Below are 25,500 nucleotides of genomic sequence, written 5' to 3'. Positions count from 1 at the left end.
GTTTAAATTGTTCAGAAAATAGAACAAGTATTGCTTCTAAATTACTTGCATTAATTGAGCATAATGTTGGTAGTGACACACAACAAACAGCACAAAAGAGAAAAAAGTCCAGGGCGACAGCGCTTAAGGTCTGGCCAAGCCTGTTGGGCGAGGAGGGCCCCAGCGTCTCCCTGGTTCCTGGAACAGGGCCTGCCACGTCGCTGGCCACCACTACCAGTCATTGAGTACGTGAACATGGACGCACCAGGTCCTGTTGGGGGCACAATGCCAAGATGTCTTATCTTCCACCCGAAGTCCCCATATCCTAGAGGGTGCACAAAGCACCATTCAGCAGTGTGGGGAGGGCTTCCATGGGGCGGCACCCAGTGCACTACAGGGGAAGTGAGGCACGGCTCCTGACACGGGCTAGTGGTGTTCAGGAAGACCCCCCCAGGGGAGCAACGCAAGAGGGAGAGCCAGTTGGATGTAGCTGCTGTAGCTGATCTGGGGAGGGGTGTCCAGGCAAGTCAGGGGGTGGGAGAGGAGCATATATTCTGGGGGGTAGGCAGAGTTTGCTTTGGTGAGACTCAGAGCAGCAGGTGACAGAAGGTGGGCCAAGCCGGGAGGGTCTTTATGGGGGCAGGTTGTGTGTGGTCTTGGGTTGTTTTTTCTGTTTTTTGTTTTTAGTTTTTAAATATTTATTTTATTTATTTGGCAGAGCACAAGCAGAGGGAGAGGGAGCAGCAGACTCCCCACCGAGCAGAGAGCCCAACGCGGGGCTCCGGGATCGTGATCTGAGCCGAAAGCAGATGATTCACTCACGAGCCACCCAGGCACCAGGTTGTGTGTGTTTGACAGGATTTCACGTCTAGGATGATCTGCACCCAGGTCCCAGGTGACCCGAGGGGTATGGGGAGAAGGAGTGAGTCCCATCAGATGGGAGTGCTCCTGGGTGACCTACGTGTGTGAAGCTGGGGCCGAATCCTGAGGCAGTGTTGGTGAGTGCCTGATAGATTGGGGCAGTGGGTGGTAAGAAGGCCCTTGAGCAAAGACTGGATTGAGCAGACGGGCCCTGGGGAAAGGCCCAAGTCGGGGGTGGTGGCTGCAGGGGGCAGGAGACAGCTCCAGGGCCACCTGGGAATGAGGCCCTCCAGTCTGCAGGCAGAGGCAGTAGGAAGATGAAAGCAGGTTTGTCAAGCCAGTAGAGCAGGGAGGAGGCTGGGAGGGAAGTAACTGGAATGTGGCTGAGCTGCTAAGGGGTCATAACCCTGGGTAGGGCTCCCTGCCAGCTGTGCCTGGGTCACATCTCCCATGTTTCCCTTAGTTCCTGTTGGGTCTGGCTCTGCCCCACCTGCCCCCTGCGCTGGGGACTTTGGCCCAATCTGACCTGGTAACACGTAGGGGGCCCAGTCGCTTCTCCTGGCCTGGACCACTGTTGTTTCAGCCTCATGGTGCCACACGGTGGTCCTCGGACCCTGACCTCGGGCTGGAACCTGGGGGCCCTCGCCTGCATCGCCCAGGCCTGTCTCAGTGTCCAGCCCCCACAGGTCCTCATGCAGTCTCCCCATCAGACATGCAGCCCTCAGGCTCAGCAAGGGAGCAGGGGACCCACCGTCTCCCTCACCCCCTGGTGCCTCAAAGGCCAACATTGCCCCAGGGCAAGGGGAGTGCAACCAGGAACCGGGAGCCCAGGTGGCTGGGGTCTGGGAAAGATGTCCTTTGTGGTTTATGAGCCAGTGGTAGGAAATAAAGCTGATTTGTGAAAATATTAGGACAGGGGCACCTGGGTGGCTCCCATCTGTCAAGCATCTGCCTTCATTTGGCTCAGGTCATGATCCCGCGGTCCTGGAATCGAGACCCTGTGTCGGGCTTCCCATTCAGTAGGGAGCCTGCTTCTCCCTATGCCCCTCTGTCCTTGTGCTCTCTCGCTTGCTCTCTTTCAAATAAACCAATAACATCTTTAAAAAAATTAATCAGGGATCCCTGGGTGGCACAGCGGTTTGGCGCCTGCCTTTGGCCCAGGGCGCGATCCTGGAGACCCGGGATCGAATCCCACATCAGGCTCCCGGTGCATGGAGCCTGCTTCTCCCTCTGCCTGTGTCTCTGCCTCTCTTTCTCTCTGTATGACTATCATAAATAAATAAAATAAAATAAATTAAAAAAAAATTAATCAAATTGTTAGGATGAAATTAATATATTATAAAACTAAATGTTTTAAAAGCGTACAATTCAGTGGCCTCTAGTCATCCACACTGTTGTGCAGCCGCCATCATTCTCCTCAGGACATCCCCATCACCCCCAAAAAAGACCCCCTGCCCATTAAACAGCCGCTGCCCATTCCCTCCTCCCTCTGGCCCCGGCACTCACGACCTGGTTCTGCTGCACAGAGTTACCTACTCTGGACAGTTCACAAAGGGGAATGACAGAATGTTGGCCCTGGGCCCCAATCCTTTCACTGAGCAGAGTTTTTTGAGATCCCTTCACAGTGGCATCCATCAGGACCTCATTCCATTTTACAGCCGAATCATTTTCCATTGTGTGGACAGACCACATCTTATCTGTCTGTTGATGGGCTTTTGGGCTGCTTCCACCTGTCGGCCATTGAGAACCTGCTGCTGTGCACGTGCGTGCACAGAGACCTGTTTCAGGAGGTGTTCTGAGTCCCTATGGGCTGTGCCCAGGAGTGGAGTTGCCAGGTCCGCGGCTTGGGGGGAGCCGCCAGAAAATTTTCCATGGTGGCTGCACCATTTGACATTCCCACCAGCACAGTATGAGGCTCCAATGTCCCCAGTCTCACCAGCATTTGTGATGTTCCCGATTTCTGACTGAAGCCCTCCCAGTGGGCGTGAAGGAGTAGCTCACGGTGGCGTGGACTTGTGTTTCCTTGAGGACCGATGGTGTTGAGCAGCTTTGCCCACACGTATTGACTTCTCAGGGTCTTCTTCCGAGATGCGCCAAGTCCTTTCCAGTTTTCAATCGGTTGTCTTTTGTTGAGATGTAAGAGTTCTCTATACATTCTGGACATTAGACCCTTGTCAGATGTGATTTGCAAGTGTTTAAAAATGTCATTATATATATATATTTAAATATTTATTATTTATTTTATTTATTTATTAAATATTTATTATTTATTATATATATTTAAATATTTATTTAAATATTTATTTATTTATTTATTTATTTATTTATTTATGATAGACATAGAGAGAGAGAGGCAGAGACACAGGCAGAGGGAGAAGCAGGCTCCATGCAGGGAGCCCGACGCGGGACTCGATCCCGGGTCTCCAGGATCGCGCCCTGGGCCAAAGGCAGGCGCCAAACCGCTAAGCCACCCAGGGATCTCATGTCTTTTATGTTTTATAAATATTAAAACAATGTTATTAATTGCTTAAGCTCATATTTAGGGCACAGATCCATTTTGAATCAAGTTTTGTGCACAGAGTGAGGTAGGTGTGAGGGCTGATTTGTATGCAGCTTCTCCTGCCGCCATGTCACCCTGACCAAGGACCTCTCTGGGAGCAGCTCTGCCCCCCTGCCCTCGGCGGGATGGGGGCCTACACATGCCTTTGGGAAGGCATGTGGAAGGGCCGTCTCTCCATCCCCCAGGGCTGGTACCGGGCTGTGGGGCCAGGCTGGTTGGGCGTGGCGGTGTGGCATCCCCACCCTGTCGGGCCTGGTTCTTCTCCCCTCCCCCAGGCCATGTGAGAGCCTGCACAGAAAGTCTGCGCAGGAGGACAGGGCCAGACACGCGGCTGTCCTCTGCCTCTCCTGCTCTCTGCAGCGTGCTGTGTTCAATCCCTGAGTGGGCCCCCCACACCCCAGTGTGCCCTACTCCGGGCGACACCCTCTCCCAGGCCTGCATGTCGCTCATCTTTCTCCCAGGGTGTCAGAAATCTCTGGAACCTCCCCTCTAAAGAGAATTGTGGGACACAGAAGGCGTCCAAGACCATGGGGCATTTTGAGGTTGGGTAGATGATGTGCCGGGTGAGAAAAGCAGCTTCCCCAGGCTGGAGACAGAGTGAGGAAGACCAACGGAGCCCTCCCGGGAGCCGAGGTAGGTGGGAAACACTGCCCCTGTGCCAGCTGGGCAGCCAGCCACGGGCATCAAGCTGAAAAGTCTGTTTTTTGTCATGGGACTGCCCCAGCTGCCCACCCCTGCCAGACCTGGGCGAACCGGAAGCCTGCTGAGGTTCCTCCCACCCAGAGGGCTGGATCCAGGCAGGCACCAGGACTTTGTTCCTTGGGCTTGTCTGGCTCTGAGCCTAAGGTCTGAGCAGCACTTAGCTTCTGAACTGTGCCCTCCACCTCCTGCCCCCGCCGTGTGCCCAGAGCACCTGGCTTCTGGGGCCCCAGGGGAGCCATGGACCCCAGAGGTGAGTGGGGAGGATCCAGGGCTCCAGGATGGGCCTCTGACCATCTGGTCGGGGCTCCCCAGCCACAGGGAGCCAGGGTCCAGACCCCGCAGGGTGGGGACAGCTGGGGCGAGGGCAGTGGGGAGGGCCTGGGGGCTCAATGTGCCCCTGTGCTGTGGGAGGGGAGGTGGTCTTAGGCAGGGTGATGGTGGCACTCAGGGAAGAAGGACAGATAGGATGTGGCTGGAGCAGTTTTGTATGGGGGGCAGACCTTTGGAGGAAGCATCTTGACTTGACATACAGAGCTCCCTGGCTAGCCCTCTGCCAGCCCTCCTGCCCAGGCCTCCTGCCCGGTCTCCTCTCCTGGGCTCTCTTCTCTGTACTTATCTGGTCCCCAGAGGTCAGAGTGGAGGGCCCAGGAGGGGATTTCCTCCTGCTGGGACGTCTGCCTGTGGGAGGAGGGCCAAGAGCCGTCCCAGGAGCTCAGAGCTCAAGCACAGCCAATGCTAGGAGTGGGGCCCTGGGCACCTGCTGGGGATGGGGGTGTGGGGAGGAGGCCGGGAGAGAGAGGGAGGGAAAGAGGAAGTAGGCTTCGGGGAGAGGAGTTTCCTGTGGGTGCAAGGTGGCTCCCTGATATCAGTAACCCTGCCTGTGAGGCTGACATCTGAGGGCAGAGGGGACAGAGGGAGGGCGAGGGAGGAGAGGGGAGCTGGAGCCAGGAGGAGGGCCCCTTCCTGCCTCCACCCTGCCCTCCCAACCGGGCCGGGATGGTGGGGGTGCTTCACTTCCCCATGGGGTGGTCTTTGCCCCTCTGGCTGAGAGATGGAGGCTTCTGGGGTCCCTCTCCCCCTGCCTGGCCATCTCATGCCACCTCTGCTGCTACCTGGCAACAGACCAGCTCAACAACTCAGTTCTTGTCAGCAGGACCTGCGGGCCCTAGGCCCAGCCCCTGCGTCCGTAGAGGGGGCAACCCCAGCAGAGTGGTGAGCGCTGGGAGCCCCCCATTCCCCGACATGGGAGCATGTGCCCTCTCTGGGTGCCGCGGCGCCACAGCACAGCAGCAAGTACACCTGCTCTGAGCTCCTGCCTGGGACTGCCCTGTGCCCAGCTGCGCCTCCTCAGGGACCAGGAGGGCAAGGGTCTGGCTTTCATGTGCATCTACTGAGGCCCAGGACCTGGCACTGTTTATTTACCCTCTCATCCGTGGCACTCTGCTGGGGGCTGGGACACTGTGCGATCTCATGCAGAGGTAGGTGTGAGGGCTGATTTGTATGCAGCTTCCTCTGCCGCCATTCATCCATCAGAGCATGTGCCCAGCCTAATGGACATGGGATGGGCTATGTGGGTCCAGGTCTCCTGGGGTGCCCTCACAGCTGGTCTCAAACCCTAGGTCCTGGAGTCACCCCTTCCTTGACCAGAGGAGAAAAAGGAGTCCTGGGGGCCCAGGGAATGCTCTGGGCTCTGTTCAGCCCCCTGCCCTGACTGCAGGAGGAAGTGGCCCTGAAGAGACCGTTGGAGGGTCCAGGGAGATGAGGACAGAGCCCTGGAGGCCTCCCTCCCTTTTGTCCTGCCTCCTGGGACAGGGCCTGGCTGGGTGGGGTCCCTGCCAGAGCCTGGGAGGAGGCGCAGAGAGGTCAGGGGCTTCCTCGGTCACTTGGGGAGTCAGGCACACATCTTCTCAGAAGAGAAACCAGAGACAACAGCCACTGCTTTTCCTCATGTTTAGTCGTTGAAATTCTTTCATTGATAGGAGGCCTCCAGCCTGGCCTGGCTTGGGCTTGGGCCTGGAGCAGGCCTCCCTGAGGGAACCCTCCTGGGATGGGCTGAGAGGATGCACCGGGCTATCACAGTTTACTTCTGCCCTCGTTGTAAAGTCTTCTGACCTAAGCAGAGACCCCGTGTGGTTGGGGGTGGTGAGAAGGGCCCTCCTAGAGCCCAATCCCAGGCCCAGGAGGCACCAACACCAGGGCAGAGTGCAGGGTGCTCCTGTGATGGCAGCACCCCCGACGTGGGCCTGAGCTCAGGGTTTCCTGGTTCCCTGGAAGGTGGTAGGTCAGGACCGGGTGGGTCTCCTGGGGCAGACATTGGCTCTGATGCCAAGCTGCTCAAGGAGAACCAGGCTGGCAGCCCCAGATGTGGCTGTCCCACCTCCTAGGGATGCCGCTCTGTTAGAGGCCTGCAGGCAGTGACACGTCTGGTCTGAAAGTCACACCCTGGCTGGGTGCCCAGGGCTTCCCAGTGTGCCCAGATCTTCCCTGGTTTTAGCACTCCAGACTACCCTCCGGGGCCTGGCGGTCCAGCTTCTGGCCCTCTGGGATGGCTTCTCTTCTTCCCGAGGCCCTTGGTGACCAGGTCCTTCCTGCTGCTATGGTTTTGCTAGTCCCTTCCCTGGATCTTGCTCATCTGCTGTGCCCCTTGGGCCTCTGCTTCTTGTGTGCCCTCTGGGGGGCCTGCCAGCCCCAGTGGACCACCACCCTGGTGCTCCGACCTTTCCTGCCCCACTTCCCTGTGTGGGGTGTGCATGCCCTACATGCTCCACATTGGGAACCGGCCAACCCAATCAGGGAGCTAGTGGCCCTTTAGGGTCACCCAGGCCAGCCTGCCCCGTGTCAGTATGGGGGATGTAGAGGGTCAACTGGAAAGTGCCAGGACCCGGACCGGGCCCCAGCCTGGACTACGGGCCACTGTGCTGTACACGGTGTGAGCCGGCAGTGTCCCATCCTCAGCTGTCTGGTGAGCTCCTAATGCGTGGGGCCACTGTCTAGATGGGGGGCCAAGAGAAGAGTCAGAACACACGGCACCAGCACCCCTGGGTCGGGTGGAGACCATGCGGGTTATTGGGGGAACTTGCCAGCAGAAAGAGTGGAGTGGTCCAGTCGGCACCCAGTAGCCTGATGCCGGCTTCTCGCAGGGCAGGTCAAGGGCAGGTGTACTGTGGACACTAGGTGTCCCCCTTGCCCCCAGCTGGGTCCAGGTGAGACGGGGGGGGGGGGGGGGGGGGGGGGGGGGGGGGGGGGGGGAGGCTCCCCACATCAGGAAGCCGCCTTGCTGGACAGGGGCTACCTGCAGCCATTTGGCCAGCGCTAGCTCCGGGGCAGGGGAGCCTCCAGGCCAATCCCACTCGCCTGCCTGCCCTTCTCATAATATGTTATTGTGATATAATGCGCACAAGAAGGAATTTACTGTTTTAACCAAGTTTAAATGCATAGTCTAGCGGCCACAAGCATCACACTGCTGTGCAAGTGTAACCACAGAGCTCTTCCATCCCCCCCAAACCGAAGCCCTGTCCCTGTAGAACACTGACCCCCATCCCCGGCCCCTGGCGCCCACCGTCCACTTTCTGTCTCCAGGTCCCTGAGGGGCATGGATTCCTGAAGGTTCTGTCCCTCCATGACCTCCCTGTTTCAGTCATCTCTTGTCCTTGGAGCCCGTTCATGTTGGAGCCTGGGACTACCTTACCTTCCTTTCTAAGAATATTCCATGGGGCTGATGGAGCATGTCTTCTCTGCTCCTGGGTTCCTGGTAGGACCCTGGGACGCTTCCTATTTTCAGGGAATAGCGCTTGGGAACATGCAGAGACCCAGCCCTGGAATTGCTGAATCATATGGTAATTGTACATTTAATTTTGGGGGAATTGCCTTACTTCCTCCCCCAGCAGGTGGACCCGCATGTGGAAGGTGTGGCCAAGGAGGCGTGCTGCTGGGTCGGGGTTGGGGTGGGAGGAAAGGTGCCTCTGAGTTTCCCAGGCACCCTGGTGTCTGGCCATAAGATGGGAAGAATGCCCCACTTGGGGTGTGGGCAACAGGGACCCACGGTCCTACTGGGCCGTGAAAGGGTTGATGGGCCTTCGGTGGGGAGGCCCGTGGGGCTCAAGTCTCCTCGTCCTCGGTCCACGGACACACAGGTAAAGGCTAGAGAATGGCGGGAGGGGGATGACAGTGTAGATGCCGTAGTTCATGCTCCTGGCACAGTGGGGACAGAATAGAGGCCGGGACCACACCTGAAGCCTCGGAGGATTGTGCTCCTAGGGAGGTTGGGCAGGTGCAGCCAGCTGACAGGCCAGAGGGAGCAGAGTTCACCTGCGCCGAGGAGCCGAGGAGCTGAGTGGCCAAGGGCAGAGGAGAGAGCGCCAGGTTAGGAGGCAGGTATCCCAGAGCCAGCCAGCCAGAGGGGAGTCCCGGGGTGGTTGGAGTGACAGGCTGGGTAGGGAGGGTGAGGAGAGAATGGGAGGAGGTGGGGAGGGCATGGGGATGACCATTCAAGCTGCTCTCTACAGGGAGGGGTGAGAACGGGGTGGGGAGAGAACGCGGAGGGAATGTCGGTAGAGAAACCTGAATGATGCACAGACCTCACGCTGGTCTTTGGTGCCCTGCTCTGGTCCTGGCCGCTGCTCCCAGCTCACCTGGCTCAGCGCCCACTTTACCTGGGCAGCCGGCCAGCTCCCCGTGCACACCTGATGAGGGAAATCAGGACCTTGGGGATAGTCTTTAATGTGTTGCTCTCACTATTGATAAGATCAAATGTCTTTAACGTGGTTATTGCTGCATATCATTTGCCCTTTAAGCCAGTTTGTGGGGCACCTGGCTGGCTCAGGGGGTGAAACATGGGGCTCTAGATCTCAGGACTGTGGGTTCAAGCCCCACCTTGGGTGTAGAGATTTCTTAAAGATAATATCTTAAAAAAAAAAAAACCAACTCACCAGTTGCTCTTATTTATTAAATCATAGGAAGATATTATCCTAAAGGGTTTGGGGCTTTTTTGTGATATGAGTTCCAAAACATTTCTTTAAGTTATTTATTTGATTTTGTTTGTGGTTGTCTTTTCAACCATGCGTCAAATTATTTTCATCAGGTCTTGTTTATTTGTCTTCATTTAGGGCTTTTGAAAAAAATCTGGGGCCACACTTAGGGTCTTCCCCTCTCCCAGACTGAAAACATAGGCTCTTTCTTTTGTTCTGGTGTATTTACAGGTTTGTCTAATTTTGTTATTTGTAGCGGTCAGTACATTTGCGGGGTACTGAAGTCAGAGCTGATGCCTCAGGGTCTGATGGAGAAGGGTTGCCTTGCATGGTGTCTGCCAAGGCCTCTGCGGGCTCCCTGCTCCCCGCAGTTACTTGTTCTGAGTTATTGCTTGTCAGCCTTTTAGGTGTTTAGATAAGCATAAGAATATACAGAAGTGCTGTTCTGGACTTTATTTGGAGCTACCCCACCCCCCATGCCTTGAGCGCTGGGCTCTTCCTTAAAGCCACACAGGGAGCTGAGTTGGCAGCTCGGCAGGTGACCTCTTTCAGCCTCTAGTGCAGAGCACTGGCCATTTCCAGGCTTCTGCTGGAAACAAAGCCACTAAGAACAACCATCATCTTCTGTGTGGGCAGGTGTCTCCGCAGTGTAGACCCTCACCTGGGTTTGCTGGGTCAGATGCTGAGTGAGTCTGGCTCAGGGTAAACACGGCCAGATGTCCCTCCCTGTGGAGTCTGGTCTCTTTCTACCCCTACCGCGGTGTTTCTGAGCCTCACCCCTCCTGGCTGATGACCCTGTAAGGAGGAAAATAAAATTGAATTTAAATCGCCCCTAAAGGGCAGCCCCGGTGGCGCAGCGGTTTGGCGCCGCCTGCAGCCTGGGGTGTGATTCTGGAGACCTGGGATCGAGTCCCACATCAGGCTCCCTGCATGGAGCCTGCTTCTCCCTCTGTCTGTGTCTCTGCCCCTCTCTCTCTGTGTCTATGAATGAATAAATAAAATCTTTAAAAAAATAAAAATAAAACATAAATAAATAAATAAATCGCCCCTAAAGAGAGATGCACCTGACTGGCTCAGTCGGGAGAATATGGGACTGTTCTTGGGGTCATGAGTTCAAGCCCCAGGTGGTGTAGAGCCTATTTAAAACAAAACAAAACAAAACAAAACAAAACAAAAAAATTTGTCCCTAAAGAAAAAATATTAAGGAGTAAGAGTTTGCTGGGTAAAATTAAGCTTTGGAAAGCCACAAGTCATCAATGATCAAGTTTTTTTTTTTGCATCCTCAAAAACCAATTTTCACCTTCTCAGGGGCGGCATCCTGACCTCCCGCTCCCTGCTCCTCCCCCTGCCTGGAGAAGGCTAGTGCCACCCAAGGTGTGGACAGGAGGGATCCCTGGGGCACCTGGAGAGCCCAGGGCAGGCGCAGGCATGTTGTTGGCATTTGGTGGTGAGAAATAGTATCTACTGTGGCTTTTTTTTTTTTTTTAACCAGCTCCAAGAATAATTGACTTACAATAAACTACACATATTTGAAGTGTGCTGTTAGATAAATTTAAACATTTGCATACACACATGAAACCATTACCAAAATCAGATAATGAACCCCCATCCCCCCCAAATGTTCCCTCTTCCCTTCTACAATCCATCCCCCTCTGCCTCACCCCTGCCGTATGAGGCCACACCGTTGGCCTTCCATAGCTACAGACTAGTTTGATCTTCTAGAATTTCACATAAAAGGAATCAGACATTAGCCACTCCTTTCATGCCCTCATCTCTCAGTGTAATTACGCTGAGATTCCCCCACGCTGGTGAGTGTATCCACAGTTCATTCCTCTCACTACTGTCTGGACACACGTCCACTGGCCGATCTACTCATTTGCTGCTGGCCATCTGGGTGGTTTGCAGTTGGTGGCTATGACCAGGGAAGCTGCTGTGAGCCTATGTGTTAAGTCTTTGTGTGGACACACTTTTCTTTCTCCTGGAATGACTGGGTCACGCGGTGGGAAGTGCCAGGCTGTTTCTCAAGGGGGTTGTATGAGATACATCCCCACCCCGAGCATCTGAGAGCTTGGTGCACCACGTCTTCACCAACATTTTGTGTGGTCAGTCGTTCTAATTCCAGTAGATGTGAACTTGGGACTCACTGTGATTTTTTAAAAAATTTTATTTATTTATTCATGAGAGACACAGAGAGAGGCAGACATAGGCAGAGGGAGAAGCAGGCTCCACGCAGGGAGCCCGATGTGGGACTTGATCCCAGGACCCCAGGATCATGCCCTGAGCCAAAGGCAGGCACTTAACCACTGAGCCACCCAGGCGTCCCACTCACTGTGATTTTAATGTGCGTTTCCCTAAGGACTGATGCATTCTGTGGAACTCTGGCCATCTTTGTATCTTCTTTAGTGAAGTGTGTGTTCAGATCTTATATGTATCTATGAGATATATATGGGTAGAGTTTGTTTTCATACAACTGAGTTTTGAGACATAGCTCCTTTCTTCCATATGTGGTTGGGAAAGAATTTTTTTCTAGCCTGATTTGTCTTTTCATTCTCTTAATTGTGACACTCAAATAGCAGAGGTTTTTAGGGGTCCCTGGGTGGCTCAGTGGTTTAGCGCCTGCCTTTGGCCCGGGGTGTGATCCTGGGGTCCTGGAATCGAGTCCCACATCGGGCTTCCTGCATGGAGCCTGCTTCTCCCTCTGCCTGTGTCTCTGCCTCTCTCTGTGTGTCTCTCATTAATAAATAAAATCTTAAAAAAAAAAAAAAAAGCAGAGGTTGTTAATTTTGATCAAGCCCAATGTATGCATTTTTCTTTTACGGACATTGCTTTTGGTGTTGTATTTTGATTTTGTTAAGTTTATTTATTTAAGTGATCTCCACACTCAACGTGGGGCTCGAACCCACAACTCTGACACCAAGAGTCACGCACTCCACCAACCGAACCTGCTGAATGCTCCTCGGTGCGTCACATTTTCAAACCTTGGCCCAGTCCATGGCCACGAAAACTCTTATTTTTGCATACATCTCTGAGATGACCCATTTGGATACATCCCTGGGATACATCACATTTTCATACCCAGAGGGAACAGACATGTCTGTCTTAGACCAAGGGAAATCTTTGGTAACAGTTTTTGGGCTGCACCCAGGTGTCTGCATGCACAGTGTTTTGTTTCTCGGTCCAGCACTTGGGGCCCCAAACACATTTGTGATCAATGAGATTCTGGTTGCTAGGACATCAGACTTGGGTGTCTTGGCTGTCACGTGGTGGGTGGAGGAGGCCCTTTATCAACGGTGGGTCTCACTGCACCACCACCTCTGCTAAGTTTCACCAACACGTGCAGTTTTGCTTTCTTCCAATGTGCACCTTTTCTGGAGAGCTGCTCCCTGCCTCGGGCTCTCTGGCCATGGCATATTGTGTGTAGCTCCCCCTGTGTTAGGGCTCGAGGCGTCCACGGGGTCTGGAATCCCCTCAGTGGAGCTGGGTTGGTACACCCTTGTCTGCCACAGCCCTCACGTGTCTTGTCATCCACACTTTGCCAGTCGGATTGTGGCTGCGTTCCACCTTATTCTGCATCCCTTGGGTCAGGTCATGATCTAGGGTCCTGGGATGGAGCCCTGCTCAGTGGGGAGTCTCCTTATCCCTCTCCCTTGGCCACCCCCTTGTTTGTGCATGCTCTCTCTCTCAAATAAATAAAATTTTTTTTTTCTTTAAAAAAAGAGTTGACCCATTCCCTCAAGACTTGTCAACAAGGAGGGGCACTGGGGCAGGTACCCAGGGACTGTAGGATTAGGCTCAATGGGATTATGTCTCCAGGAGAGGTTGACCCACCTTGTCTGTGAGTACAGAAGAGGGAGGGGGCGTTCAGCTGGAGCTGACGTGAGCCCATCACTGGCCAGTGCCCAATTTTGACCTCAACAGGGTGACTTAGGTAACCCAACCCTGAATAACTGAGACTTCCTCTCCACAGGCTTCTGGGGAAAGAGTGCCAGCCCCTGGCTGTGCGGCTTCCTGCTCTTTGCTGCCTGCCTGGGCTTCTACAGGTAAGGGGTGGGGGATGATCCTGGGGACCCTATGGCAGGTTGGGATTAATTATGGCTTATTTGACTGTAGTTAACAAAACCAGTGAGGGTTGGCCCACAACAATGATCCCAGAGAAAGTGTGACCAGCACTGTCATGATCATTTTGCACATGATGAAACCAAGGGAATGTGGTGGTATCCCAGCCTCACTCACCCCACTTCACGGGGGCACAGACTCCCAGCCAGCCCACTGCTCTGCTCCCCAGTGGACATTTATAGGTGCCAGGGGTGTGGAGGGCCTCAGCCTGTTAGAAACACCAGTTACCTCAACATACGGAACTCCCATCATGCTGCAAATACATTTGTGGAAAACAGATAACATTTTTTTTTGTTATTAGTTTAAAACAAACAATAAAGTTGATGTTTTAAAACAAATTTGATAAAGTTGCTCCCCTTAAGAGCAATAGATTCTAGTGGATATCTTTTCAGGACACTGGTTCTTATCCCACAAAGTGAAATTGCTCTTAGCCTCAACTTTGAGGTGGATGTTGAGTGCTTGAACATATAGGTCAGATGACAAAAAGGCATTTTTAATTAGCAGTAAACCTTCAGAGCTATACACGTTTTCATTGGCAACTTTTGTAAAGAAATTTGTCAGTGGGGCACCTGGGTGGCTCAGTTGGTTAAGCGTCTGACTCTTGGTTTCACCTCAGGGTCCTGAGATTGAGCCCCTTGGTGGGTTCCATGGTCAGCGGAGAGTCTGCTTGAGATTCTCTCTCCCTCTCCCTCTGCCTCTCCTCTCACTGCTCACACACTCTCTGTCTCTAAAAAAGAAAGGAAGGAAGGAAGGAAGGAAGGAAGGAAGGAAGGAAGGAAAGAAGGAAGGAAGAAAGAAAGAAAAAAAAGAAAGAAAAAGAAAGAAAGAAAGAAAGAAAGAAAGAAGGAAAGAAAAGAAAGAAAGAAAGAAAGAAAGAAAGAAAGAAAGAAAGAAAGAAAAAGAAATTTGTTAGAAGGAGCTTCCATTTGTTGGATTTTTATTCTGTGCTGGGCACTGAGCTAAGTGCTTGATGGACATTCTTGTACTTCCTCTTGTCAATCTGTAAGATGTGCACTATTATCCCCACTTGACACCTAAGAAACAGGCCCCAGAGGTGGAGGTGACACCCAGGTTACAGGGTATGAAGTGGCAAGGCCAAGATGCAGAACGCTCCCAACACCCTCCCCAGGGCCCCAAGGGAGAGTCAATCTAGGCTGGCATCTAGTCTCGGGGCTGGTGGGGCAGCCAGTGCATGTTTGGCAACATGATGCCCTTGTGCTGTTGGGCACATCTACACTTTCACCCAGGCAGGTGTTTCCTGAGCCTGGTGCTCCCAGGGGTGCTGACGTGTCACCGTCCATGGGACAGCTCCCTGTCCTGAGCAGCGTCAGGTCTGGTCAGGGGAGTAGACAGGTGGTCCAGTCAGGAGAGTGGATACGGGGTCTCCTGGATCTCCTGGGAGGAAGATACCTCTTGACCTGCCAGCGGTGGAGACATGTCAGGGCTTTATAAAGCAAGTCTGAACAGCAAGTTGAGCAAGTCACATATGGAATATGATGGGAAAAGGGGGTGGTGGTGGCGGTGACATACCAGGTATGTAGTGGCCGAGGTTAGAAGCTCTCACCCCAACCCAAACCCTACTCACGGGGCAGGGAGACACAGAAGCTTCCTGGAGGAGGGCATGCTTGTTCTGGGACCAGCAGTGCTTGGACAGGGGAACTCAGGGCAGGGCAGGGGAGGGTGGGAGAGATAGTCACGCCAGGAGTGGCGTCCCAGTGTGACATCGCACACCCCTGCTGTGTCCTCAGTGCAGGGGGCAGGGCGTCCCAGGCCCTATAGTCACCCAGGGGTGGAGCCATAGGTCCCTTCCTGCTCTGACCCTTAGCTAGCAAGCCACCAAGTTCAGGACCCGCTCCCTTGGGCTTCTGTTGTCTGTGTGACAGCACTGTTAGAAAAGGGGAGGGAGGCAGGACTTCATCGTGTCCGCAGATCACTTGGGGAGCCTGTCAGAAAGCGAGGTCTCTACGCACAGCCCTCCAACCGCTCAGCTCAGCGGTGTGCACATCTGGATCACATCTGGGTGAATCCAATGCCAGGGTCCCCTGGTCCACTCCATGCTATTCATTACTACGGCGATGAGACTGTGTTGCAATGGTCAGGGTGTCTGGCAGGGGTGGGGAGGGGGCCAGCACAGCTTGGGCCCCACCTGTTTTCGCAGGAGCCAGAGGCGAATAGGGTGAAAATGTATGTGTTAGAGTCTCAGCCTCGAATCCACAGCCTGTCCCTCCTCTGGCCCAGCAAAGACTCAATCACACTCTTGTTTGTCTCCTAGCAACATTTTCAACCTGATTCCTGGATGGGGGCAGAGAAGAGAGTCTGAAAGGTAATGGCAGAGTCTTTGGAGTCAGGATGGTTCCTTCTAGAAAGATGTAGAACAGAAATATGTATGTATCGAACTGGAGGTAATTATCACCAAGGAGATACTCATTTCCCAGGGGGACTCCTGGCTCCTCCTTCTACCCTGGTTCTGAGTCCTTGACAAGGGACAAGGTGGAGCTCTGACTGCTGTTGGAGAGGACACGTGCACAGGGTTAACACACTGCCCAGCAGGTGCTAGGCAAGGTCGGGGTTTGAGGAGGGACGGCCTGTGGCGCTGGCTCCAGGTTCCCTGGTTTCCATGGGCCCATCAGGGAACGGGGTGTCCTCTGACCCCATGGGACCCAGGCAGGGGGGCCCAGTTGTCCTCTCAGAGCTACTCCCTTCCAGGCCGGCCCTCTCTGGCTGACCTGGGACCAGGTAGGTGAGAGCCCCCAACCAGTACAGCTTGTGAGCCAGCAGGATGCAGCCTAAAGCCATGTCCTGAACCCAGGTCTCCTCCTTCCCACCCACGTGGGGGTCCGCACATGCTGCTTGGATGGACAGGTAGATGAGGGCCACGTGGCACCACTCTTCTCTCCAGCAGCACTGAGGTCCCCACCCACAGGGCCAGAGGGAGAGCCTGCCATTGGGGTGACGGCTTTCACTCCTTTGTCTTCACTCACCAAGATGGACCTTCCTTGGCCTTTGGGATGGAGGAGGAACCCTCCAGGAGCCTGTGTCCCCTCTTCCCCTCCTGGGGCCTTGTGGGGTCAGCAGGGATAGGGGGCGGGGATGCACACCTCCCCTTTGCCTGGGGCACCCGTCCCCAGGACGCGGCACTTTGTTAGCAATGGCGACTTTTCCTGAAGTGACTCAGGTGGAACCCTTCCCATTGCAGCCAGGAGGCTGGGCCCGTGGTCCCGCAGAGGATGCTGGAGACAAGACAGTGCAGGTAGGGGGTGGGGACCCAGGCTCCCAGGGCCCAGAGGGCCAGGGGGGCTTCACCAGAGCTTCCTGTGGGATTCTAGGGCCCACCTGGGTGGCCACAGCTCCTGCCTTCAGGGCTGTGTACCTGCTCCCCGCACAGAGGGCCTCTGGCCAGGCTGCTGGCACTGTGGGTGTGGAATGTCCCATGGGTGGATCTGTGCCCCGAGCTCCCAGATGTGACCCGCGTGTCCAAGGTTTGTCTGCTGTGCTCTGGACCCCTGTTCTACTCGCTGGACCACACTGCCCAAGCTCTGGATTCCCTGGGGAGCTGTCCTCCTCAGGGGCTCTGTTGGGGGGGCCCTGGAGGAGAGCCACCTGTGTTCCTCCCAGGACCCGGCCCTGGGCTCTGAGCACCCTATCTCCCTCCCTCAGTGACCGTGACAGCCACCTGGACCCCTGCAGAGTCCCCAAGGTACCCAGGTATGGGGACACCTGTTCAGGCTGTTTCTGGGCCTCTTTCCAACAAGTGAACACGTGTCTTGCCCCCTCCCCTTCCTCATCCTCCTGTGGCTCCTGAGGCTGGTTCACAGGGAGGGAGGTACCAGGGACCCAGGAGAGGAGGGTACGAAGGTCAGAGAGGAACAGGGGAGATGTTCGAGGGTGGGGTTCCTCGGACCTCAGGCTTCCTGTTGGCCCTGGTTTAGGCGGCACAGCTGTGGGGACCCAGTCCCGGCTTCTCAGTACTCAGCCTCGAGGAAAACTGGATGATGTGGTGGGGGTGGGGGGTGGGGGTGCTGGGGGACCAGGGAGGCAGCAGGTGGGTGTGGCGGGGAGGGGCGGTGAGGTGGACCTGGGCTCGGTGCAGGGGCAGGGCCAGCCCTCATCTTCTCACCCCCAAAATAAGAGCAGGACAGGGCACCTTAGTTACAGTGAGGGAGACCCCTGTGGGGACTTATGGGGCGCTGGGAGAGAAGGTAACATGGGGGACGTCTAGAACCTCAATAATCCTCACAGACCATGAGGGGTGACCTGCGGCCTTTGCTTGGGCTTTAGCCTCAGTTTATCACTGGGCAGCGTGTGACCTCCTCAGGGTGTGTGGGTATGCTCCCTGGGGTCTGTGAGGGACTAAGTGACTGAAGGAGGGGAGGGGGAGGGAGTGGAGGGAGAGGAGGGCAGGAAGGAGGGAGGGGAGGCAATAGGTGGGGGAGGGAGGGAGGACAGGAAGGAGGCAGGAGAGGAGCAGGTAGGAAGGAGGGTGTGTGCCCTGGGGCTGGGTGCTGACCCTGGCAGTGCTGGCCCTCTGGAGGAGGAGGACAGCCCCCTCAGCTCTGGGCACCAACTCCTGGGGTCTGAGGAGCCTCCGGGTGTGACCTGCATCTGCCCTGATGCATGTCTTGTCCGCAGGATGCTTTACCCCAATGTGCAGCTCCTCAATCCCATGTAAGTAGTGGGTCCCTGGGGCGGCGGGGGCTCCCCGGCCCTGACGGCCTGGGGGTCTCCTGTCTCTCTCTCTCTCCTCTCTGGGGCTGCGACCTTTCCTTGCCTTTTCTTTCCTTCTCTCAGGTCTCCCTGGGGCTGGGTGTGTTTTTCATGGGAGGGTGACAAGTGTGGGTGCCGTGGAAGGCGCCTCCAGCCCTTGGGCCCTGGGGAGCTGTGGGCATCCGCAGGAGGCACAGAGCCCACTCCTGTGTGTCCTGGGGATGGAGGACAGAGCTGGGGGCGGGGGTGGCCCTGAGTCTTTCCTGGGGTGCAGATGGCTGAGAGACCACAGTCCGTGCTGGACCGCACAGCCTGGCCTCCTGAACCCACACCTCCTGCTTGTTCTTGGCATTCAGTGCTGGTTGCCAATGGGAAGGCCACCCAGGGGCCACTCTGAGGCAGCCCTTGTTTTACAAGCAGGGAAACTGAGGCTCAGAGCAGTGCAGGGGCTTGCCTGAGGCCCTGCCCTAACCCAGAGCACCTCTTTCCCCCAGGAGGGCGGATGTGCTGGTCCTGACCCCCTGGTTTGCCCCCATTGTCTGGGAGGGGGTCTTTGACTCTGCCATTCTGGACGCGCAGTTCAGAAACACCACCATCGGTCTCACCGTGTTTGCCATCAAAAAGTAAGTGGGGTCCGGGCCATGCTGCTGGAGAGGGGTGCCTGCCTGGGGGAACTAGGGAGCCCACCCGAGTGCAGGTGGCACCAGGCACAAGGTGTCCCTCCTGTCCAGGATGAGGTGCTCATGGGATCTGGGGAGATGTGGGTGGCGTCGGGTGCAGGGGACCTTGCTGGGATTCTCAGGGGCCGCTGGACACCCCCTGCTCATGATAGCAGCCCCACCCCTAAGGGTCACAGGCTCCGGAGTTCGCTGCGTGAACGTCTTCGAGCTGCACCGTCACCACTGACCACGTGCAGGGGCAGTCCCTGCGCTGGGAGCTGAACCGCAGCACAGCCCAGGAGCAGAGGCTCTGCCGCCCGGATCTGTTCCCAGAGCGGCTGACCGAGGCTTAGGGGCCTGGTTACCCAGCAGGTTTACCGTGTGGCAGAGCTGGACCCGCGACCTCCAGGTTGCATCTACAGCTCTGGGGCTTGCTTGTTTGCTTCCCACACTGGCTGGTATTTTACAGACCACATCATCACTTAGGGCATCTTGGTCGCCCTTGCACACTGGCACCTGTGGCCCTTCCTCACTCTTGAGTGGCTGCCCACACTTTGATCCCAGAGGTGCTTCCTTCCTGCTGGAGCTGTTTTGTAGAGTTGCCTCAGGTCACACCACGATCGATGATGTCTTATCATGAAATTGTTCAACTGGGCAGCAGTGTTGCAAAAATTGGACAGTGAACGTGTGTGTGCCCCCACCCCACATTCCACCCTGAAGGGTGTGCTTTCTTCATTCCCCGCTCAGCCTCCCTAGTCTTAATGGGATATAATGGACACGTAACACCATGTAAGTGTACGGTGCAGGATATAATGATGGGACGTACGGATGCACAGTGTGTTCACTGCAGTCCCCATGCTGCTAGCTTCATTCCCAGAACTTCTACATCTTCTACCTGGAAGTTTGTTCCTTTTGACCCCCTTCATCCATTTCCCCAGCCCTGCACCTCTCTCCTCTGGTGAACCTCTTACTTGTTCTCTGGTGCTATGGATTCAGTTTTCTTAGACTCCACCTGTGAGATCATCCTGTATCCCACTGTCTCAGCCTGACCTGTGTCACATGGCATCATGGCCTCAAGTTTCAGCCCTGTTGTTGCAAACGGCAGGGCTCCTTGCTTTTTTATGGCTGAGGAATATGTAGCTTGGAAAGGAAATATAGGAAATGCTGCAGGGCATCCTGCTCTTCCAGCAGAAAGAAAAGGATGCCAATTAACTTTATAAGAGCATATTCATACATTTATACAGTACACAGGTAGCAGTCAGATTCTCTAATGTTGTGATGGCAATGTATTGTATAAATGTATGAATATGCTCTTATAAAGTTAATTGGCATCCTTTTCTTTCTGCTGGAAGAGCAGGATGCCCTGCAGCATTTCCTGTAAGGCATGTCTAGAGATGACTAACCCCCTCAGCTTTTGTTTGGGAAAGGCTTTATCTCTCCATTTCTGAAAATCAGCTTTGCAAGGGTGGTATTCTTTCAATATTTTTATTTTTTTTTTTTTGAGAGAGAATATGAGAGTGGGAAGGGAGGGGCAGAGGGAGAGGGAGAGAGAGAATCATAAGCTGTCTCCATGCCCAGCATGGAGTCGAATGAGGGGCTTGATCCCACAACCCCGAGATTGTGACCTGAGCTGAAATCAAGAGTCAGACACCCAGCCGACTGAGCCATCCAGGTGCCCCAGTATTTTGAATGTATCATCCCACTCTCTCCTGGCCTGCAATGTTTTGTTCATAAATCTACTTATAGTCTTATGAGAGGGGCTACCTTATATGTGATGACTTGCTTTTTTCTTACTGCTTTGGACATTTTCTCCTTGTCTTTGACTTTTTAAAAAGTTTATTTATTTATTTTTTTAGTAATCTCTACACCCAACGTGGAGCTCAAACTCATGACCCCAAGATCAAGAGTCCCCTGCTCTTCTGACTGAGCCAGCTAGGTGCTGTGCCCTCCTTGCCTTTGACTTGTGACAATTTAATTATAATATCTCTCTCTCTAGTGCTTTTTAGGTTCAAACTATCTGGGTTCCTTTGAACCTCATAAATCTGGATGCCAAGTCTCTCTTTTGGGAAGTTTTCAGCCCTTATTGCTTTAAATATGTTTTCTGTCCCTTTCTCTTTCCATTCTCCCTTTGGGATTCCCATAATGCAGACACTCTTTCTTTTTATGGTTTCCCTAAGTCCCTAAACTTCACAATTAAAATTTTATTGTACTGGCATGATCACTAATCTACCCATCTATCTGTCCATATTGTTTTTGATATACACAAAGGTAAATCTGGGACACCAGCACACTCCCCATACATACTTCTCTGTGTGTATCGTCAACTAGAGTTCAAGATGTGTTTATGGTTTTTCTTCTTCCCAGGTAAAATGTACATACAAAAGTTTGCTGAGTTTTGGCAAATGCATATAGTTGTATAACCAAAATCCTTTCCTGGGGCACGTGGGTGGATCAGTGGTTGAGCACCTGCCTTCAGCTCAGGTCGTGATCCCGGGGTCCTGGGATTGAGTTCCGCATTGGGCTCCTTGAAGGGAGACTTCTCTTCCCTCTGCCTGTGTCTCTGACTCTCTTTCTGTGTCTCTCATGAATAAATAAAAAAATCTTAAAAAAAAAATCACTTTCTATTCATAGAACATCCCACCAGCCCCATAAAGTTCCTCAGCACCCCTTCCCAGCCAACACCTCCCCCTACTTCCTCTCCCACATCAGCATTCTGACTTTTATCCACTCCAAGATTATTTATGCCTACTGGAATTGTAAAGTACAGACTGTTTTTTGTTGTCTTTTCTCACTAAGAATATATCCGTGATTGGAGATATATCCGTGATTTGGCATGGGTCAGAGCTCTTTTTTGTTGCTTAGCATTCCATCATATGGGCATCCTAGCATTGGTTAATCCATATTCCTTTTGATAGACACCTGTTTCTAGGTGTTGAATATTAAGAGTAAATACGAATTTTGTCAGAAAAATCTTTTCTGGACATAGGATATATTTTTCTTGATTAAATATCTAGCAGTGGGATTGCTCAGTCCTAGGTTAGATACATGTTAATTTTGAAAAAAATTCCTGACATTTTCGCAAGCAAGTTGTAGCATTTTACACCTGCACCCACAATATATGGAAGTTCTGGTTGTTCCACATGCTCCACAGCATTTTATGATGTGAGTTGTCTGTAAACTTTTATACTTGGGTCTTTATACACACCTATGAGTCGACCTGTGTGGTAGAGTCCTGGAAGTGAAATTTAAAGTTTTGATATATTGGTGGCTCAGTCAGTAGGGTGTCCAACTCTTGAGTTCAGCTTGGGTCATGATCTTTGCCTGCAGGAATTGAGCCCTGCATCAGGCTCTGCAGTCAGCATGGCGTCTGCTTGTCTCTTTCCCTCTCCCCACCCCCATCTCTCAAATAAATAAATAAAAAACTATAATCTTTAAAGTTTTGATGGATTTTCTCATATGCCCTCTGGAAGGATTATAAAAATTGGTATTTTCATTAGTGGCATGTAAGAGTGCCTGCCTTCCCTTACCCTCAACCTCACACCCAGTATTCACTTACTCATTTGTTACAAAGGTCTTTGCTAAACACTTACTATGTGTGGACTATAGGGATAAGACAGTTACCAAGACAGGCAAAGGCCCTGCTTTCGTGGAGCTCTATTCTAGTGTGAAAACACAGAAGAACAAATAAAACAAAAGCTCAAAATATGTCAGATAGTGATATGGGCTCTAAAAAAATAACTAAGGCTGGGTCAGGGGGAGAGTGATTTGTTTTCATATTTATTTGTGTATTTATTTTCTCCTTTTGAGTTATAATTTCCACATAGTAAAATACGTGCTTCAAGTGCACAGCCTGCTGCATTTTTGCATCTGCATTCATCCATGCTGGTACCAGCAGGAAGAGCTATAGGACAGGTTCAGTTCCGACCATTAATCTAAGAATGGAAGGTACTGCAGGGGTGAGCCTTTCAGGGAATGGATCCCAGCCTGAGGGAGGAGGAAGCACAAAGGCCCATAGGAGCATGGCAGGCATGTGTCAGGAACATCAAGGAGACGGCCTGCCCACACAGAAAGAAGGAGAGAGGGGAGGAGACGAGGTCAGAGGCAGATCTTGTAGGCTCTGGTAGACCACTGTAGGATCTGGATTTACCTTTTTCTTTTTTTTAAAGATGAGAAGCCATCAGAGGGTCATGAGTTGGGAGAGAGCTATCATTTAGACATTATCCATCATTTGATTTTTATCAACATCATGGATTAAGAAAAATACGTGATGGTTGAGACTACATGTTCTCAATACCAATCTGAAGGCCTCTGCTACTCTACAGTTGATTCACTGTCTTTAGCTAGTAGATTGGCTATGGTTTTTATTTTCGGTTTTTGATTTTTGTGTTAAAATGCACATAGCATTTATCATCTTAGCTATGTTTAAACACCATAGTTCGGTAGTGTTAGATTTGTGTTTCGGTGCCACCAGAGGGCCACGCATCTTCACAAGCGTTTTCCTCACAAAACTGAAGCTCTGTGCCCACTGAACACAAGCTCCCCACTCCCCGGCCTCTGGCACCCACCCTTCTGCTGTCTCTTTCTAGGAATTCGCACATTCTAGATACTCCCTTTAAGTGGAATCAGACAGTGCTTGACTTTTGCAATCGGCTTATTTCACTCAGTACAACATCCTCCAGGTGTGACTACGGGGTCATAAGCTGTCTATGCCCTAGTCTGTTTGTGTGCTGCTGTTTGATTCGTTTAACACCCACCGTCTCTGTTCTGGGGTGCCTGTCGTTGGTCTTAGATATGTGGTCTTCCTGGAGCTGTTCCTGCAGACGGCAGAGAAGCACTTCATGGTGGGACACAGGGTCATCTACTACGTCTTTACTGACCGGCCGGCTGATGTGCCCCGTGTGCCCCTTGCGGAAGGGAGGCAGGTCGTGGTACTCGAGGTGCGAAACTATGCCCGCTGGCAGGAGGTGTCCATGCACCGCATGGAGATGATCAGCAACTTCTCACAGCAGCGCTTCCTCCACGAGGTGGACTACCTGGTGTGCATGGATGTGGACATGAAGTTCTGCGATCACGTGGGCGTGGAGATCCTGTCCCCCCTCTTTGGCACCCTGCACCCTGGTTTCTATGGGGCGGCCCGCGAGGCCTTCACCTACGAGCGCCGGCCGCAGTCCCAGGCCTACATTCCGAGAGATGAGGGTGACTTTTACTATGCAGGGGGCTTTTTCGGGGGGTCGGTGGTCGAGGTTCTCCAGCTGACCACGGCTTGTCACCAGGCGATGGTGGTGGACCAGGCCAACGGGCTCGAGGCCGTGTGGCACGATGAGAGCCACCTGAACAAGTACCTGCTCTACCACAAGCCCACCAAGGTGCTGTCCCCAGAGTACCTGTGGGACGAACAGATGCAGCAGAGGCCACCTTTCCTTAGGAAACTGCGCTACGTGGCAGTGCCCAAGAATCATGCAGAAATCCGGCAGTGACAAGCGTGGAGCCCTGGGGAGGTCTCTGTTCAGGCTGCCTCCTTAGTGGGTCTTCCCCGGGCAAGGGATCTGCCAAAGATTGGATGGTGTGGCTGAGTCCCTGGGCCTCAGTTTCCTCTCCTGGAGAGGTGCCCATCACTCATCCTTGTATTAAAGCTGGGCTCATCCTTCATGCTGCCCATAAGGTCACCTTCTCCAGGAAGGGCTTTGATTGTCCCTTTCTCTTGCTGTGGAAACACACCACGCTTCACTCTGCATCTATGTAGCACTTGGTGTAATCCTTGGGTGAGCTGTGCTGCCATTCTGCTCCATTCCCTGTTGGCCGTGCCCATTAAGTATGAGCTCCCGAGGGCAGAGGCAGTACCTACCATGGTGCCTTATGCCCAGAGACTCTCAAAACCTGTTCCCATTTGAGCCTAAGTGATCCATAAAAACCTAGTGAACCGTGCACACAGACAAGGGGAGGGTTGCCCAGCCTACAAGACTTTTCCTGGTTTCGTTTGTGCATATTGGTAGCTTGTTGCTTTGGGTTGTTTGTCTTTTCCTCACAGATTTGTGGGAATTTGTTATGTGTTTTGGCTATTAGTACTTTCCTCAGACACATGTTAAAAATCTCTTTTCATTTTTATGTTGTTACTTCAACTCCTTTAATTCAGGTAAATTTATTTATTTAATTTTTAAAGATTTTATTTATTCATGAGAATACACAGAGAGGAGAGAGAGAGACAGAGACACAGGCAGAGGGTTCCATGCAGGGAGCCCGACATGGGACTCAATCCTGGGTCTCCAGGATCACACCCCAGGCTGAAGGCGGCGCTAAACCACTGAGCTACCCAGGCTGTCCCATAATGCAGGTAAATTTAACAACTCATCCCTTGCCTTGAAATCATGAAGATGGTGTTTTATGTTATCTTCCAGAAGCTTTGTTTTTGCCTCACACTTAAGTCTTTAATCCACTCATACTGACTTGTGTTTGCTTTTAATATAAGGATCTGATTTAGTTTTCCTTTCTCTAGATAACCATTATCTTAGCACCACCTATTAAAATGCTGTTGCAGTCTTACCCAGAAAGTTCTTTTCCTGACTTGCAATATTATGGGCCTCATACTGTCAATTGTCCCCATGTGCCTAATCTGTTTGGGGCTCTCTGTTCTGTTCTGTTGGTCTATGGGTCTGTCCCTGTGGCAATAACACACCATCTTAGTTACTCTAGCCCCATAGTCAAATCTTGGTATCTGGCCTGGCAAGTCCTCTCCACTGATTCTTTAAAAGTAGTTTTATTGCTCTTGACCTGTTGCATTTCCATCTGACTTTTATATCTTCCGTCAAATTGCACAAAGGAGCCTGCTGCAGTTTTTTATTTTATTTTATTTTATTTTATTTTATTTATTTTATTTATTTTTTTTGGAGAGAGAGATAGGATGCAGATGAGTGGTGGGCAAGGGACAGAGGCAGAGGGAGAAACTCTTAAGCAG

At 52.8% G+C, this 25,500-nt stretch overlaps 1 protein-coding gene across 3 annotated transcripts; it reads left to right on the top strand.

The window, feature by feature from the left end:
- Positions 1–3,774: 3,774 nt before the first annotated feature.
- Positions 3,775–25,088, top strand: LOC112906902 (histo-blood group ABO system transferase 2). 3 transcript variants are annotated; one of them, XM_072748165.1, is made up of 8 exons: positions 3,775–4,033; positions 13,037–13,109; positions 15,458–15,508; positions 16,382–16,435; positions 16,843–16,890; positions 17,815–17,850; positions 18,384–18,512; positions 23,338–25,088. In XM_072748165.1, the coding sequence occupies exons 1-8, from the start codon at positions 3,952–3,954 to the stop codon at positions 24,023–24,025; spliced, it is 1,161 nt and encodes a 386-aa protein (XP_072604266.1). In that variant the 5' UTR covers positions 3,775–3,951; the 3' UTR covers positions 24,026–25,088. The 3 variants fall into 3 exon arrangements, with proteins under 3 accessions (XP_072604266.1, XP_025837789.2, XP_072604267.1); XM_025982004.2 differs by lacking the exon at positions 3,775–4,033 and adding an exon at positions 4,178–4,352; XM_072748166.1 differs by lacking the exons at positions 3,775–4,033; positions 16,382–16,435 and adding an exon at positions 4,217–4,352.
- The last annotated feature ends 412 nt before the right edge of the window (positions 25,089–25,500 follow it).

The sequence above is a fragment of the Vulpes vulpes genome, chromosome 2 (genome assembly GCF_048418805.1).
Source record: "Vulpes vulpes isolate BD-2025 chromosome 2, VulVul3, whole genome shotgun sequence".
NCBI classification, from domain to species: domain Eukaryota; kingdom Metazoa; phylum Chordata; class Mammalia; order Carnivora; family Canidae; genus Vulpes; species Vulpes vulpes.
This window is presented reverse-complemented; position numbering and strand designations above follow the sequence as displayed.

What these genes read in the sequence shown, in the direction of transcription:
- LOC112906902 (XM_072748165.1), top strand. Translation starts at nt 3,952, where the DNA reads ATGATGTGCCGGGTGAGAAAAGCAGCTTCCCCAGGCTGGAGACAGAGT. An exon ending in GAGCCCTCCCGGGAGCCGAG is followed by an intron (nt 4,034 to 13,036) that starts GTAGGTGGGAAA and finishes TCCTCTCCACAG; the next exon opens with GCTTCTGGGGAAAGAGTGCC. An exon ending in AGAGTCCCCAAGGTACCCAG is followed by an intron (nt 16,891 to 17,814) that starts GTATGGGGACAC and finishes TCTTGTCCGCAG; the next exon opens with GATGCTTTACCCCAATGTGC.